The sequence below is a fragment of the Panthera uncia genome (genome assembly GCF_023721935.1).
Source record: "Panthera uncia isolate 11264 chromosome A1 unlocalized genomic scaffold, Puncia_PCG_1.0 HiC_scaffold_17, whole genome shotgun sequence".
NCBI classification, from domain to species: domain Eukaryota; kingdom Metazoa; phylum Chordata; class Mammalia; order Carnivora; family Felidae; genus Panthera; species Panthera uncia.
Window position 1 is genome coordinate 87,288,971 of NW_026057577.1, and position 16,854 is coordinate 87,305,824.

Sequence of the window (16,854 nt, forward strand, 5' to 3'; positions counted from 1 at the left end):
AAGAAGGTGACATGTTGTAGGGTCTAGGATGAGCCGCGGTCCCCAAGGAAGGAAAAGCATTGCAGGAAGAGGGACTGGTGTGCGATCCTGTTTTCGAGGGCAAGCGGGAGGAAGAGGAAGTTTTGTATTACACACAACCTGTGCTCCAGCTTTCCCAATTGGACATTCCCATCATTAGACACAGACCTGTGAGACAACAGCTTAGCTAGAGACTAGTTTCAGCGGTGGGAATGGGTGTCTACGGAGGTCAAAGTTCAGGGAATCTAAAAACTTGACAACCAAAAAGCGAAACTCACAACCTCAGCCCCCGGCCATCTCCTTCCTACTGCCCTCAGGTATATACTCATCAGCAAAGGACCAAACCTTACAACTTCAAAAGATGAGACAGAATATTCTACCACTTCCTCCTTTCTGACCTTTAGACAAAACTGCAATTGAGACTTAAGGGGAAAAAAAAAAAAAAAAAGTCTTTCAAATGAAAAGTCAGCCAGCCATAAGCAGTACCAGAGTGGCCTTCACTGCTGTGGGGCACACTCCCACTCTCCCAAACCCGTGGACCGCAGTTCCTCTCTCACCTCCAGCAGACGTGCCCCTCCAGCGCCATGGCTAACCCAAGCAAATCTCCCAGGGTGCCGCTGCTATCTTCCCACAGTTAATCAAAACTTGTGGGGAATTCACAAAGTATGTGTCATTGACAAAGCCTTATCTTCATGAAATAAGCAGTTACACAATACACGATCACAGTCCATTTCTCCGCAATGCGTCCTCATTCTAGGCTTGGGGGGGGGGGGGGGGGCCTTCCCTCCCCCACCATTAACCATTGTGGTTGTCCTAAGGTCAGTTCCTGGGCATACGAGGGGCTGAGGACACTACAGCCCAGACAAAATAAAAACAAAATTAACAGAGATGAGAAGACAAAAGAGTAACATTGAAAAAGCAATTAGTGTTGCCATTTGTTAGCTCATTAACATTCTCGCTCTATGAATCCAAAAAAAAAGAAATTAGCCACCTTTCTTTTCTAAGATTTGCCAATATTTGGAAGAACAGTTTCCCCAGGTAGCTTTTGGCATTAAGGTCCAGAGACAAAACTACCAGCAGGCTAGAAGACTCTCAGGATTCCTGGATATGGTCTTCATGACTTATTTGTCTACACTTAAGAACTACTTCTACATTATTTCAGTGCTCACAAATAACAACCGCTAATGTTTTGTTTATAAATGTTTCTGTTCTACTTGGCACCTTCACTGTATCAAGTAAGCACTGTAGTAGCAAGTAACAACACAATTGTTGTGTTGTTAGGATTACGGCAAGAGCTAACAAATAGTATTTACCATTTTTTTTTTAACGTTTATTTATTTTTGAGACAGGGAGAGACAGAGCATGAACAGGGGAGGGTCAGAGAGAAGGAGTCACAGAATCCGAAACAGGCTCCAGGCTCTGAGCTGTCAGCACAGAGCCCGACGCGGGGCTCGAACTCACGGACCGCGAGATCATGACCTGAGCCGAAGTCGGCCCCATAACCGACTGAGCCACCCAGGCGCCCCAGTATTTACCATTTTGATAAGCACTGCATAGACTATTTCACTGGCCTTCAAATATCTGTCGAAGGTGGATACTCTTTTTTTTTTTTTTAATGTTTATTTATTTTTGAGACAGAGAGAGACAGAGCATGAATGGGGGAGGGGCAGAGAGAGAAGGAGACACAGAATCGGAAGCAGGCTCCAGGCTCCGAGCCACCAGCCCAGAGCCCGACGCGGGGCTCGAACTCACAAACCATGAGATCGTGACCTGAGCTGAAGTCGGACGCTCAACCGACTGAGCCACCCAGGCACCCCGAAGGTGGATACTCTTATCATCACCACTGTATAATAGGGAATGTGTAGCCCAGAAAAAGCAACTTTTCCCAGATCACCTAGCCAGGACATGGCAGAGCTAGGATTTCAGATCGCACTTCACACCACACAGTTTTGCACACACACCAACTGAGGTGACTGATCAAGTAACTTGACCCAGGAAAGAAGTTAGTACAGAAGGCGGCCAAAGAAAACACAACACAACAAAACAACAAAAACAAAAACAAACAGCCTTTCCTCATCATTCAACATATTCCTCTAACCCCTGTATTAGCTGGGGACATTTTAATGCCAAATAAGAGATATGCCCCATCTTTCACACTTGAGGAATTAAAGGGTCTGAAGGCAGCTTTCTTTCTCAGCATCACACACTTTCTTCGGCAGTAATCACATGTGTTTCCAGACAGCATTTTCGTAAGCAACTCAGAAGCCCCAAATGAAAACAGTCTTGGAAGTCATTATCAGTCATACCAGAAGGTGTGTGGCTTTCTGCCCCACACGTACATCAAGGCATCCTGAAAAGAGGGGACCCGACATTCAAGTTAAAACCTACCCATTCTCAGCTGCAAGTAAAAATTCCTCCTGTCCTGGGGGTCCAGCTCACCTATTTTCCCCCTACTGACTACTAACGCTCTATTAATAATCAGTCTGGGCCAGCAGCCCCTGGACTCACTCATTCCCACAGCACTAGCACTCCTATATGATACTTACTCTCATCCAAACACTTCATCAAAAGTGCTCCCAATCAAGCATGAAAATAAATTAGATTTTGGTTTAACCAGGATTATATTCACAGCACCAAGAAATAAAGTAACAGTTATCTAATCTAACAGGCCAGTCTCAGACTTCTTGGCTCCTCTCCACAGGCCCCTCTTTCTAAAAGCCTTTCCTAAAACCCCTCTTTAAATACTGTGAAATCACAGCATGTTGTGGAACAAAGTAACTCTTCAAATGCCAGGGACATAACACTTGTAACTCTCAGTCAGCTAAGCATCTGGCTCTGGCTTCAGCTCAGGTCATGATCTTGCGGTCTGCGAGTTCAAGTCCCAAGTCAGGCTCTGTGCTGACAGCTCAGAGCCTGGAGCCTGCTTCACATTCTGTGTCTCCCTCTCTCTCTGCCCCTCCCCCCACTTTCTCTCTTCTCCTCTCTCTTAAAAATAAATAAAACCTAAAAAAACAAAAAACTCGTAGCTCTGGTGCCTAACACTGCTAGAGAGCGTCAAGCCAGTCCACAGGCAAAGCTGCTGGTCGCCAGCCTATGAAGTGCGTGCTGGCCCCACAATGTGTCCGGAAGCACCTTCTTCCTGGACACCAAGGAGGAAGGAGCCTCCTGGCTTGGGCGGAGCCTGTTTGTTTTCCATGGGGAAACCTCCATTCTCCTGCCTGGCTTCACACTCACTGTCTCTCCATCTGGAACTAAGCAAGGCATAAGCACCTGCAAAGCCCCAACCATGGAGAACACAAGATCTGCACAAAGGAGAAAGGGATAGGGAATGAATATCCCAATTATAGGAAGAACTCCTACAGAGCAACAACAACAAACAAACAAACAAACAAAAACCCAGCTCAATTTTAAAACAGGCAAAGGGGGCACCTGGATGGCTCAATCAGTTAGCATGGGACTCTTGATCTCAGCTTAGGTCTTGATCTTGGGGTCCTGAGTTCAAGCACCGAGCTGGGCTCCACACTGGGCATGAAGCCTACTTAATTTAAAAAAAAGGGAGGGGGGGCAGGGACAAGGTCTTGAACAGACATTTTTCCAAAGACGCTATGGCCAATAAGCACATGAGAATATCTTCAACATTCAGGAATCATTATGAAACTGCAAATAGAACCCAGGATGAGATACCACCTCACAGCCATTAGGAAGGCTATTATATAAAAAGCAAAGCAAAAAAAAAAAAAAAAAAAAAGCAAAGCAAAACCAAAAGAACAAGTGCTGGCAAGGATGTGGGGAAACTGGAACCTTTGGGCACTGCTGGTGGGGATGATGGAAAGTACAGCAGCCACTATGGAAAATGTGAAGGTGATTGCTCAAAATTTTAAACACAAAATTACCATATGGTGTAGTAATTCCACTTCTGGGTGTATACCCAAAAAAAGCAAAAGCAGGGAGTCAGGTATTTGCACACCTGTGTTCATTGCAGTGTTATTCACAACAGCCAAAAGGTGCAGGCAACCCAAGTGTCCACTGATGGATGGATGAATGGATAGACAAAATAGGATATGAACATACAGTACACACCCTTACATAGGAAGAAAACTGACATGCTACTGTACTGATGAATCTTTAGTTACAGTACTGATGTACTTAAGACCTTATGCTAAGGGAAATAAACCAGTCCCAAAAGGACAAGTTTTATGATTACACTTACATGAAGGATCTAGATTGGCCAGATTCACAGAGAGTCAAAGAGTGGTTGCCAAGAGGGCGGTAGGGTAGAAATGGGGAGTTAGTGTTTAACAGGAATGGAGTTTCAGCTGGGGGAGATGAAAAAGTACCAGAGATGCAAAACGAGGATGGGTGCACCGCAGTGTGAATGTACTAATGCCACAGCTCTGTGTATCTAAAAATGGTTGAAGGTGCCTGGGTGGCTCGGTTGGTTGCACCAACTCTTGATCTTGGCTCAGATCATGATCTCACTGTTTGTGAGATCAAACCCTGCATCAGGCTCCGCACTCACTGTCTCTCCATCACAGAGCCCACTTGTGGTTCTCTCTCTCCCTCTCTCTCTGCCCCTCCCCCACTTGTGTGGGTACATTCTCTCTCTCAAAACAAACATGAGAAAAATAATAAAAATGGTTACAATGGGAGATTTTTTGGTATGTATAGTTTACCACAATTTTTAGAAAAGGATAATATTGACCAAGTCATGCAAACATCAACAGAGAGCAGCTGGCAAACCAGCCAAACACTAAGCACATCTCTCATTTCGCCAAAACAGAACACAACTGCCCCTCTGGATTTTTAAGATTTTTAGGTCCCAATAATCTCAGCCAGTAAGAACCCACTGAGAGAAGACTACTAACATATACCCAAAAGATCAGAGCAAAAACTAAATTCTAATTATTTTAATAGTGCGATTAGTAGTAATGTTGTATAAAACAAGATTTGCTAAAGAATTATGCTTCCTCTTTTTAAGATAATGACAGAACAATAGAAGACACATACTTTACAGCAAATCCTGTGATACAGAAACAGAGTAACTTGAGGCAGAAGAGGAAGTATTATCCCTAGGAGTTTAAAAAAAAAATCTGGGTTCCATACTTCCCCCCTCTGCCCCTAGCCTGCCTTATTCAGCCCTCAGTTTCCTCATCAGTCATGCAAATGGCTTGAATAAGATAAACCTCCAATCAAAAATGGCTAAATGGTACCACCCAATTGAAGAATCTCCTTTGTCCAATTCCATGCTTACCAGACAACTTTCTGGTATAATCTGACTACCAAATAACTTTTTTTTTTTTTTTAATGTTTATTTACTTTTGAGAGAAAGCACAAGCAAGACAGGGTCAGAGAGCAGAACAGAGGATCCAAAGTGGGCTCTGTGCTGACAGCAGCAGGCCAGATGCAGGCTCAAACACAAACCATGAGATCATGGCCTGAGCCAAAGTTGGACACTCAGCCAACTGGGCCACCCAGGTGCCCTACATTTTTAATTTGTGAGAGAGAGAGGGAGAGAGAGAGCATGCAAGCGAGTGTGCATGTGAGTAGGAGAGGGGCAGAGAAGGGCAGAAAAAGAGAAAGAGAGAGAGAAAATCTTAAGCAGACTCCATGTTTAGTATGGAGCCCAATGCAGGGCTTGACCCTGGAATTGTGACCTGAGCCAAAATCAAGAGTCAGACACTCAACCAAGTGAGCCACCCAGTTGCCCCCACAAATAACTTTTCAACAGGAAAAAAAAGTGTCAGCATTCCAGGCTCCTCAGAACTGATACTGAATTTCATAAAAAATAAAAGTCAATGATTCTAAACAGTGGAAGGAAATTGGTCCAAGTGATAGTGGAAAGGAGAGCCCAGTTTTCCTAATTCAGAACCCAACTATATTCTACATCATCATCATCCATCAACACTGAACCATCCAGCAAGGGAAGGCAGTTTTCAAATCATTTGTGACCACTGTCCATGCCACTCAGTTCTTTAAATCATTCAAGAGGAAAATGATCTCAAATATTCTGAAAATGTCCAAAAATAATTTTAAAATCACACAATTTGAAAATTTGGGAATATGCCCAGGCTTTAAGGTAGTGAATGAAACAAAAGGGAGGGATGGGGCATTTGTTAACTTCACTCTTTTCTGAAAATAACTTCTTTAAATTGGCTTTTGGGAGACAATCTTCCTGGCCTTTTTTTGCTAACACCTCCTCTTCCCAAAATTTCCTCCACCCTGCCCCACAAATAAATAAATTATGTAAATAAATTATGTAAATACATATATGTACGTGTGTGTATATCCACATGCACACACATTTATATATCAGTTCAGGCATATCAAAACTCTCCAGAGAAATCCAAATTCTTTTCCATAGCCTAGGAGGCTATAGGTAATCTTGGCAGAACCATTTTTCTCAGACATCTTCTCTTTCCACTGTCTCCTTGCTTCAACCCCTTGTTTAAACACACCATGTGTATCTGACCTCTGCCTTTGTTCTTCCCCCACTTAAAATGATCATCTCCCATCTTTGCGTGGCTCTATCCCTCATTTCATTCAGGTCTCAGTTCAAAGATTCCCACAGACAGGTCTTCCCCGATCACTACAATGGCATCCTCCCTCCTTCATTCCCTGTGAATTTTCTTTCCAGCACATACCATCAGTGGACATACACCTGTCACATGTATGGTCTGTCTCCCTCTAGAATGTAGGCTCCATCAGAACAAGGACTATAGCAGTTTTGTTTCTGTACCCCCACACCTAAGAACAGCACTTAGCATGTAGAAGACCCACTGTATTTGCTGACTGAATAAACCAATGGGGAATAGAGGGTAAGTTATGGTAATAATGACCAAACTAAACAGGGCGCCTGGGTGGCTCAGTTAAGCAACCAACTTCGGCTCAAGTCATGATCTCAGTCCGTGGATTCGAGCCCCGTGTCAGGTTTTGTGCTGTCAGTTCAGAGCCTGGAGCCTGCTTCAGATTCCATGTCTCCCTCTCTCTCTGCGCCTCCCCCACTCATGCTCTCTCTTTCAAAAAATGAATAAATGTTGGGGCGCCTGGGTGGCTCAGTCGGTTAAGCGGCCAACTTCAGCTCAGGTCATGATCTCACGGTCCGTGAGTTCTAGCCCCACGTCGGGCTCTGTGCTGACAGCTCAGAGCCTGGAGCCTGTTTCGGATTCTGTGTCTCCCTCTCTCTGACCCTCCCCCGTTCATGCTCTGTCTCTCTCTGTCTCAAAAATAAATGAATGTTAAAAAAAAAAATTAAAAAAATAAAAAAATTTAAAAAATGAATAAATGTTAAAAAAAATTTTTTTAAATAATAATAATGACCAAACTAAATTCCCCCAAATGTGCCCTTCAACCAAATTATAGAAGTGGTCAATCCAACACATCTGTCACACTCTAATGCCAAGTTGCAGTTTGGTCCAAACAAGTAGCTTCAAAATTTGTTGATGTGGATGCTCTACCATGTCACATACTGACTAAGTGCTGGCAATAGTGAGGGGTTTTCCTCCGTCCCTGCCTTCAAAGATCTCCTGGTCTCACACGAAAGCTATGGATAATTATAGTAAGTGTTGTGAACATAGGTGAGGGCAGGAACAACCAACGTGGGAGGCCAGAAACCGCCCAAAGTGAGTGTGCCACATATTCTGTGCACAAGTCCACACAGCCCATAGGAAACAGGCACAAGCAATTACTCCCACTCTTACCACGCAACCAACCAGAGGACTCCACTGCTTTTTCTAACTGCCAGGCAATCTCTTCCCATGTTGGCATTCTTCCCTTGACAACTGCTTCAGTATTTTTCACAAATCCAGCTGGAATCGTTAACTGACGTGCATGCATACACACAGAGGTTTCATGAAACTTTCTGTTCTCAGGTAATCAAACACTACAGCCTTTGGCTTAAGATGCATTTCCATCTCTGGTCCCATATGCCCCATCATGGGTTGTTCCAAGCACTGATCAAACCTCAGGACAAGGGATCTGCCTCAAAATATCCCACCCGCCAAAGCTTCAAGTAGCTTTTAGCACACAATGTTCCCAACCCAACAGGTTTTTATTGCTTGTTTACAAAGTTAACAAACCCTAACCTACAGCTTCTTATATAGCAAGTGGAATCAACAGCTGCTAATTTGGGATTTTTGTTTCTCCTAGATTTGATTTGGTTTAACTTCTTTGCTGAGTTTAAGAAATATCTGAAAAGATTTGCACATATAAAGTACTCTGCAACCTCAATCACTCCTTATGGTAACACAAACCTTTCAAAAGGTGTCCTCCTTCCCCCAGGAACTAATTTTGGCTATTTCTGTTCAGCGAGAGAAAAGGACATTTGCTAGAAAGAGAACAGCTGTATGGTCCCAGTAAATATTTACTCTATAAATTGAACTTCTGTTTATCTGTGTAATCCAGGTTATTCTCTCCTTATTTCTTTCAAAAGTGAAAGATACCAACGTTAGGAGTGGGGGGGTGGTGGGGGGGGGGGGCGGGGAAGCAAGTGAAGGGATGGAGAAAATAACTGCATATAATCTATCTCTGCCCTGACATGCCCTCCCTGATGCACAAGTCCACATCCTCAGTACTGTCAGTTTTCAGAGCTTTTTGGCTTATCTGATTCCACAATCTCACCAATACAAACCTCTTTCCCAGAATCGAGAAATTACTTAAAATGTAATCTTGGTTTTCTGAAATTTGATTCCTTAGATCAAAACCTGAATCTGAAGTCTTTGTTCAGCAGCATCTTCTTAATGTTGCCATAAATGCAGCTTTTATCTTCCGTTCCAGTCTCATTTTGGAGGAAGTGTTCCACATGGCTTGTGATGGGGTAAGGAGCTTCGGGCAGCTACTAAAGCACCCTGGAGTTTACCTCCTGAGTATTGCCACCCCTTTCCTTATCCTGCATGGGTGCCCCCACCCACTCAAAGCTCTGGTGCCTCAAATCCGGTAGCCACACATCCTGTAAGTACTTCCTTAATATGGAGAAGTCTTGGGATTCATTTTACAACTACCCAGTTGGACAAAGCACACCCTTGGAATCAATGTTCTCTCTGGGCTTTCACGTCTATGGCCACCTCAGCCCCAATCACCTGCCTGGTCTTTGACTAACCTCCTACTCTCCTATCCCATTTCTCCTTTTTCTTGTTACTTTGGTGACCCCCTGGTTCCAGCCACATTTAATCTATTTCCCCTGGCCAGCTGGAACTGAGTCATGGCCTCACTGCCACATTCAGCATGTGCTTCCTCAGGACCTGACCACCAGCAGCTGCCTTGCCACGTGGCCTTGGCCACCAACTTCACTATGTTTCCTGGCTTTCTCTGCCAACCTCTGCCCTCTGCAGTGCCACAGTGATTTAGCAAACTATAGTAGGAGCCTAGAGCCCCACCTGCAGGGGTGGGAGAACACTCATTCTGTGACAAAGAAAGCCTTACTCTGGCACCTCAAACATGGTAGGACTAATCCCTCAGGTCCCTCTGAGTACACAGCCAGTGGGACCTCTTAGTGGGAGACAGAGGTCGCCATGCCCCTATCTCCCTAGCAGTAAACAAGGACAGAAAGGAAGGCCCTCCTGGATGAGGATCACCCATTCTTTATTGACAAATCTGCTTTTAGGGCTCTGGGAAAATCAATGCATAGAATTCCTCAGCCAGTTGAAGGTGATGGCAGTGACCATATCCCTTTAATCATATTCATTTCATTTTTATCAAAAATATTTATCTGTGTATTGCACAGAGATTACAATACACATCAAGTTAAAAAGGCCTATTATACAGAATGCTCCCTCCTAGGAACATGTGATCACAAGCTGAGAGCACGAAGAGAAACTGATGAAAGGAAACCACGTACAAATGATGGACCTGGGAGAAAGACTCCTAGGGCTGGAAACCTGATTCCACCACTAATAGTCTGTAAAACCTCAGTAAGTGTTTTCACCTCTTTATGCCTCAATCTCCACACCTGTAGAATGGGCCTAAGAGAATGTCTCTCATAGGGTTTTGATAATGAAGCAGGTCAATACCCTGTAAAACCACTGAATTAACAGCTAAGAGACCAAACAAAAACTATTGTCAGGCACTGAGAATTAAGAGAAGAGGGTTTTAGACAAGGCTTTGTGTTTTTGAGGCCTCTGGAGTAGATTAAAAATAGTTGCAAAAAAAAAAAAAAAAAAGTTGCAAATTCTTTGTTATATACGCCTTGGAGAGGTAGAGTCTATTTCTTCACAGCTTTCAATCTGGGCTAAGCATATAGCTGTTTTTGACCAACAGATGCACAGAAATGACTCTGTGCCAGTTTCAATCCTACATTTTAAAAGAACTGCCTGGGAATGCAAGCTGGTGCAGCTACTCTGGAAAACAGTATGGAAGTTCCTCAAAAAACTAAAAATAGAACTACCCTACGACCCAGCAATTGCACTACTAGGCATTTATCCATGGGATACAGGTGTGCTGTTTCGAAGGGACACATGCACCCCCATGTTTATAGCAGCACTATCAACAACAGCCAAAGTATGGAAAGAGCCCAAATGTCCCTTGATGGATGAATGGATAAAGAAAATATGGTGTGTATGTATATATATATATATGTATGTATGTATATGAATATATATGTGTATATATACACACACACACAATGGAGTATGACTCGGCAATCAAAAAGAATGAAATCTTGCCATTTGCAACTATGTGGATGGAACTGAGGGCATTATGCTAAGTGAAATTAGTCAGAGAAAGACAAAAATCTATGACTTCACTCATATGAGGACTGTAAGAGACAAGACAGATGAACATAAGGGAAGGGAAACAAAAATAATATAAAAACAGGGAGGGGGACAAAACAGAAGAGACTCTTAAATATGGAGAACAAACAGGGTTACCGGAGGGGTTGTGGGAGGGGGGATGGGCTAAATGGATAAGGGGCATTAACGAATCTGCTCCTGAAATCGTTGTTGCACTATATGCTAACTAATTTGGATGTAATTTTTTTTTTAAGTTTAAGTTAAAAAAAAAAAATGGAAAGGGAGAGGCAAGGTGTTCATTCATTCAAATGTGTGTAGAACACCTACTATGTGCCAGACTCTATGACAGGTCTTCACACTGTTCTTCTGGTGCTGATGGTCTATGGCTGGGAGAGACATTAAACAACTCGTTACAGCGAAGTTGATTCTATAAAGACAAAGGAGTATAAAGGGGTATGGGAATACTAGGTGATCTCACAGGCCCCTCCAACTCTGATATTTTATAACTGGCTGACAAAGCCTACATCTATCTGTTAGATGGCCCCTGAGAGACAGTCATACAGGATTATCCATGTAGAGAACAACTTTCTCCTATACAAATCCACTTCTTAATTAGAGTATCAACGAAGATGTGGAGTTTCCATAGCTACCCAACAAGTATATGGTGAAAGCACACGAAGAGTTGCCTCTATAGACTATGTTCTGGAGTGGAATCATGTCATGAAAGCAGCTTTGAATAAAGGGATAAGGAAAGAGCAAGGGAAGTAGGATTTCCAGGGGCAACTAAGGTAAACATTGTTTAATGTTTAAAAGGCAAAAAAAATGTAAGTTGATTGCTTCAGACAAATTATTCTTGAGTATTTTTTTTTATTCCCCAGGGGTTTTAATGATCACCAGGAAAGAACCCTTAAAGATAAATTTTTATTTTGCTGCATAAATAAGTAGCTTTCTACCAGACAAGCAGATCCAGTAGACAGCTCTCCTGTAAAGATTTAGTGAATTCAAATCATACCTTGCAAATACTGTGCCTTGAGACCTCCTTCTCCCCAAATCTGAACTATTCTAAGAACTAGGAAACGCGACCATGGTAGTGCAGCAATGTCAAACTATATACAGGTCCCACAAGTTTCATCAAGACAAACATAACTGAGTGCAAACCAAAAATCCATGGCGAGGAGGAAGAATTAAGAGCCTTCCCTTGACGAGATTTGGGAGAATTTAATCCAGTGCTGCTGTGTACTTGATTTTCTAAGGACTCTTGATTTGGCTGGTGTTGAAGTCCTTCCTTTTAACCTCACATTAGAAAAAGAAAAACATCCTTTGATTCTTTGATAGGGTCAGCTAAGAGCCAAGAAAAGAGAACAGCCAATTCCTGCCGCTCAGATTTTCCTTTCGCATTACTGTGGTTAATGCTAAGGATTAGTTTGCTCTAGTTAAAGTGTTCAGACTTGATATAAGCCATTTGTGGTCATGGATAAACACAAATGTTTTGAATGCCCACAGGTAGGGGTAATTTCACTATCTCCTAGAATCATCTCACAGGATCTTAAACAGCTATTGTTCCAGCTAAAGACACAAAAGGAACACATTCATGAATTTCCTGTTTTTCGACCTTAAAAGTTCTTACACATGCAAAACACCTCACGCCCAACACCCAGCTCTAGGTCAAGTAGCCCTCACACCCAAATCCCTCCTGCCTCTCTTGTATCCGAGCATTCCTGGAGTAATTGTAGGCAGAGGTCAGCACCTCAGCAGCTGACCAAAGCTCGCTGCTCTCACTGAAGGGACCAGCAGATTACACCTGGAAAACTGATGCAAGTCACTCCCGTTGTTGAAGATGTGATAGAGTCCACGCCAATATAACTGCCAAAGGGTCAGCAATTCCTGGGCCCACAGGGCCCCTGTACAAGGGGTCAGCTCACAAGTCCACGCCAACGAGAGAGGCCTCTTGTTTCTGACCCCCAGCATCCTGGGCTCTTTCAGGGTTTTTCCTGGCCCTGAAATGCCTGGTGAACAACAGGCTGAATCTGACCCCACGGTGACCTCCAGACAGCCTAGAGGCTCCTGGGCAATAAAGACGTGGTACTAAAGGGGTCCCTGAGGGGGTTTTATTAGCTCTGCTTCCAGGTGAGGAGGAGGAACCAACCATCAACAGGGGCTGGCAACTTTGCCGCCCAAGACGTTAAAGCAAAGCTAGCATTTAACAGAAAAATTACGTGAAAAGAAACAAACGCTCCTTTACACCAGAGACCTAGTTGTGAGAAATACAAATGAATTGTATTCAGAAATAGAGGTATTATAAAAAAGGTCGGGGGGGGGGTGATGAGCATTGAGGAGGGCACCTGTTGGGATGAGTACTGGGGGTTGTATGGAAACCAATTTGACAATAAATTTCATATTACAAAAAAAAAAAAAAAAAAGTCAATCCTCCAACTATTGCCCGTGATAAACTGACCTGACATTTAGGGTCCACAAGTATGACCCGCACATACCCCCTTGCCTTACAAATTCTCTTACACATACCCTAATTGAAAACATGTCCAAAAACTAAAAAATAACTACCCTTACTGTCTATGGCAACTACCAGATCTGCAGGGAAACTGGGACAAGGGGAGACAGAGGGGCAACTAAATCACTGAACCTAGAAAGAAGACCTCAGAGAAGTTAAATGATCAGCAGATTTTCTCTCCCTTTTCTCAGTGTCTGCTCAAGGTTATGATTGGGCAGAAGCTTATTTCCTCAGGGACAAGTGTCCCATAATGCTCAAGTATTACCGCTCCAACTAACGCGGGGGCCACGAAGCACCCTCCACCCTTCCCTTTGGCCACAAGTTTTCTAAGGAGTATATCGGAGTGGATACAAGTAGGCAAGGAATCCCCCTAACTCTGGGTTCAACTAATGCCCTCCCCTGATCACCCCAACACCAGGAAAGTCCGTTAGGACCTCCTCTCTTTCTCTAGCCAGTATCCTAGCCACCTTCATCCTAAACCTGGAATTCATTCTGAAAACAAAAGGTAACAACAACACACTTCAGGTAAGGAGAATTAATGCTGCCACAAAGAAATAATGTGAAAGACCAGGGAAAGACTTTCTGCAGGACAAACACACCTTTAAGTTTTTGATTTTTAAGTGACCTTACAAGGTAAGTCACAGGTTCCTCCTTAAATAGGGTTTCTCCTGGGTCCTTGGTCCTAGCAGGGCCCTACGTTCTATTTTTGATGTGAACTTCTCCCTGCTTGTAAAATTGGCAAAAATCACTTAGGTCTTCCTGCCTCTTCCCTTAACCTCTTGTTTTCAAGTTACATCCTCCCCCTCTTAGCATCTCCTCACCTTGTAAACCACAAGGGAATCCACCAGGATTAGGAAATGCCTCTACCTCATTCACCAACACCTCCAAATGCTACTCTAAACCCTAGGAGGGACAACGCAGCAGCAACACACAGAGCACCAGGCAAGGGCCCAGGGCATTCACTGCTGGATACCAGCTGCAGACCCACTCAGGTTTCCCCGGTCTATGCACCCCCCCCCTTCCCCATCTCCAGCCCTCTCCCCACAGCCAGGGCTGCATCCTTTCATTTTTCCTTCATCCTCGGTAATCTGACATCACCTCTGTCTGCCTTCCGGCTGTTTTTACACTGGTCTCCTTTTCTTCCCCTTTCCTCTCTTCAGCCATACTCAAGAAGCACAGACTATTTATTCTACTTTTGCCCCATAAATAGCTCAGTGATGATGTTAGGAGGAAAACCCACAGCCACCAAGACTCCTGCTGTAGACATCGGTCACACAGAACCCTCCTCTCCTCTCTTTTGAGCATCCACTCAAAAGAATACTTCTCAGGTATTCAAAGCGGGGGGGGGGGGGGGGGCCGGGGGGGGGGGGGGGGGGGGGGGGAAGAGGGGTTGTGCCCGAGGCATCCCTAAAGTCATCAAAAAAAAGGTGGCTTTGAGCATCTCACCGCTGACATATTTGCATACCGTTTGATGTAGCTTTAATTTCAAAGAGAGTCTCAAACACTCAAGTGGGTATGTTACAGTGAGAGCCAGGAATTGCAAATGCGCTTGCCTCAAAGACTCAGGAGTCCAGTCCAGGGCAGGAAATAAAAGTTCTAAGCCGCTTTGATGTGCTTCCTCCCCACTCCCCTCCCCAGCGTGGGTCATTCATCTCCGCCGACGAGAGACCACCTTGCCCGAACTTAACCAAACGCATTACACGTGGGAGCCAAGTGGTAGATTTAACAATCCAATGAGCTCCGCAGCCCCACCAAATTAGTTACCAACAGCTTCGGCTCAGGTTGGGATCCCCGACTGCTAAGAAAAGCAATGTTGAGCCTAAACTGGAGGAACCGAGGTAGGAAGGGACGGAGGACCCAGATCCGCGGAGAGCAGAAGGTCTTGGCGGCGCGGTGAGAGCTTGTTTCTTTTTTGAGCCACTGATTTCAGACTGAAATATCAAGCCAGTTCAGGTCATTTCCTGAGTAGCACAAGTTAAAACAAGATCCAAAAAATCTATTAATCTTTAATTGCGCTGCCTCCCGCCTGGGAGCACGAGGTGGGTAGGGCGCAGGGGTGTAGGGCTGGGGGCGATCGGGAGGGACCGGCCGTTTGTCGGAAACCAAATGCCTGAGAAGCCAGAGCTCGCGACCTCAGCTGTTCCTTACCTCACTCAGTTCCGCCGAGGAGTCGTTTCCATATTTCATGGCAACTCCAGAATTCATGACTGCACTTTTCAGAGCCGAGCTCCTCCTCCTCCAGGTCTCGGAGCTCCTGAGTTGGGCTTACCAGGCTCGATAGCCACCGCTTGGTCCCTTCTGGCACATTTCAGTCTAGACAGCCATTTTCACCCAAGACAGTGGGGAAGCCCCAAGCAAGGATGCAAGCTCTCCTGGAAGGCACAGAGTCGGCTGGCGTTTCACGGACGAGCCATTGCTGCAGGAGGCTCGGCGGTGTGGCGCGCTCGCAGCTGCTGCAGCGGCCGAGCCGGCGCGGGGACCCGCCCGCGCGCTCCCACCGCTGGGTCCCGGGGCACTGCCACCCTCCGAGCCGCCGAGCCGCTCCTACGGGGCCTCGCCGCCCCCCATTACCAGGCTGGAGGGCACCTCCCAGTAGGATCCGGCACCCCGGAGGGCTTCAGCGAGCTCCCGAAGAAACCAGGGCGGCGGGGAGAGCGAGACCCGCGCCTCGGGCTCCAGGGAGGGAAAGAAAGCTACAGAAAGCCGGAGCGGGGCTGCACTTCACGCTGAAGTTTCCCTTTTGAATCGTCTGGAGTTGTAAGTGGTTTCTGATTGAACACAGCTGTCTAGCTGCTCGGTGCGCGGAGAAGGCGGGGCCAGAAAGAGAAAAGGAGCGCGGGGGGGGGGGGGAGGAGGCCGAGCAGAGGGGACCTTGCCGGGAGAGCAGGCATCCTTCCAGCTCTCTGCGATAGTAATTACAGGACCCAAGTCCAGGAGGAAGAGAAGAAACAGAAAAGGCCACCTGAGTATTTGTGCAGAAATTTTTTTTTCAAAATTCCTCCTAGAAGCCCCTTTCCATGATCTAATAAGGTCAAGACAAATCTGACCACTGTACATCAGGCAGCGCTGTGCACTTCTCATGGCACATTAAGATTTTACAAGAGTGTAGGACGGTCATTTTCCCCTGATCTGTCTAAAGTCAACACCGAGGGTGTAAATTCACTGTGAAACTCCCTCTCTGTCGCTGGGGCAGATTACATTTTCTGCATGTCGATAATGAAGATGCCCCATTCCTTGAGAGGTATAAAATAGGCTTACATTTTCCATCCTCCCCAACACTAGACTGTCCTTTTAAATGTTACATTCTCCATCCTCTTCAACCCCCATACCTTCCTTAAAAATCTCACTGCTCATCTGAGCAGAGCTAGGTCCGTATTTCTGGGGTTTGGAGTATGAATCAGAAAAGATTCAATGGACTGTTATATCCAGTAGACTGGTGGAATCAGAACTCCCCTCAGTTTTGAGTTTCCCTGAAGTTAAAGCATCTCTGTGTAGGGAGGTGACAGGGAAGGGATTTTTCTCCCCTTAAAGGTTAAAGTCCCTCTGAACTTGAAATACGCTGAAAAAATGTTCTGATCCTTCCAACAGTAGGTCTGCAGGATTGCT

General features: G+C 45.1%; 1 protein-coding gene and 1 long non-coding RNA gene across 3 annotated transcripts in view; one reads left to right on the forward strand and one right to left on the reverse strand.

Annotated features, from left to right (window-relative positions):
* The window catches only part of LOC125934382 (uncharacterized), a 365,655-nt gene extending 361,478 nt beyond the window's left edge, over nt 1-4,177 (forward strand). For both annotated transcript variants that reach the window (XR_007461364.1, XR_007461365.1), the window contains exon 2: nt 3,494-4,177. This is a non-coding gene — a long non-coding RNA (uncharacterized LOC125934382). The remainder of the gene's footprint in view (nt 1-3,493) is intronic.
* The window catches only part of MCC (MCC regulator of WNT signaling pathway), a 267,902-nt gene extending 251,841 nt beyond the window's left edge, over nt 1-16,061 (reverse strand). Inside the window, exon 1 of the mRNA XM_049647726.1 lies at nt 15,397-16,061. Within this exon, the coding sequence (XP_049503683.1) occupies nt 15,397-15,453 (57 nt within the window). The 5' untranslated portion in view covers nt 15,454-16,061. The remainder of the gene's footprint in view (nt 1-15,396) is intronic.
* Nucleotides 16,062-16,854: the final 793 nt, after the last annotated feature.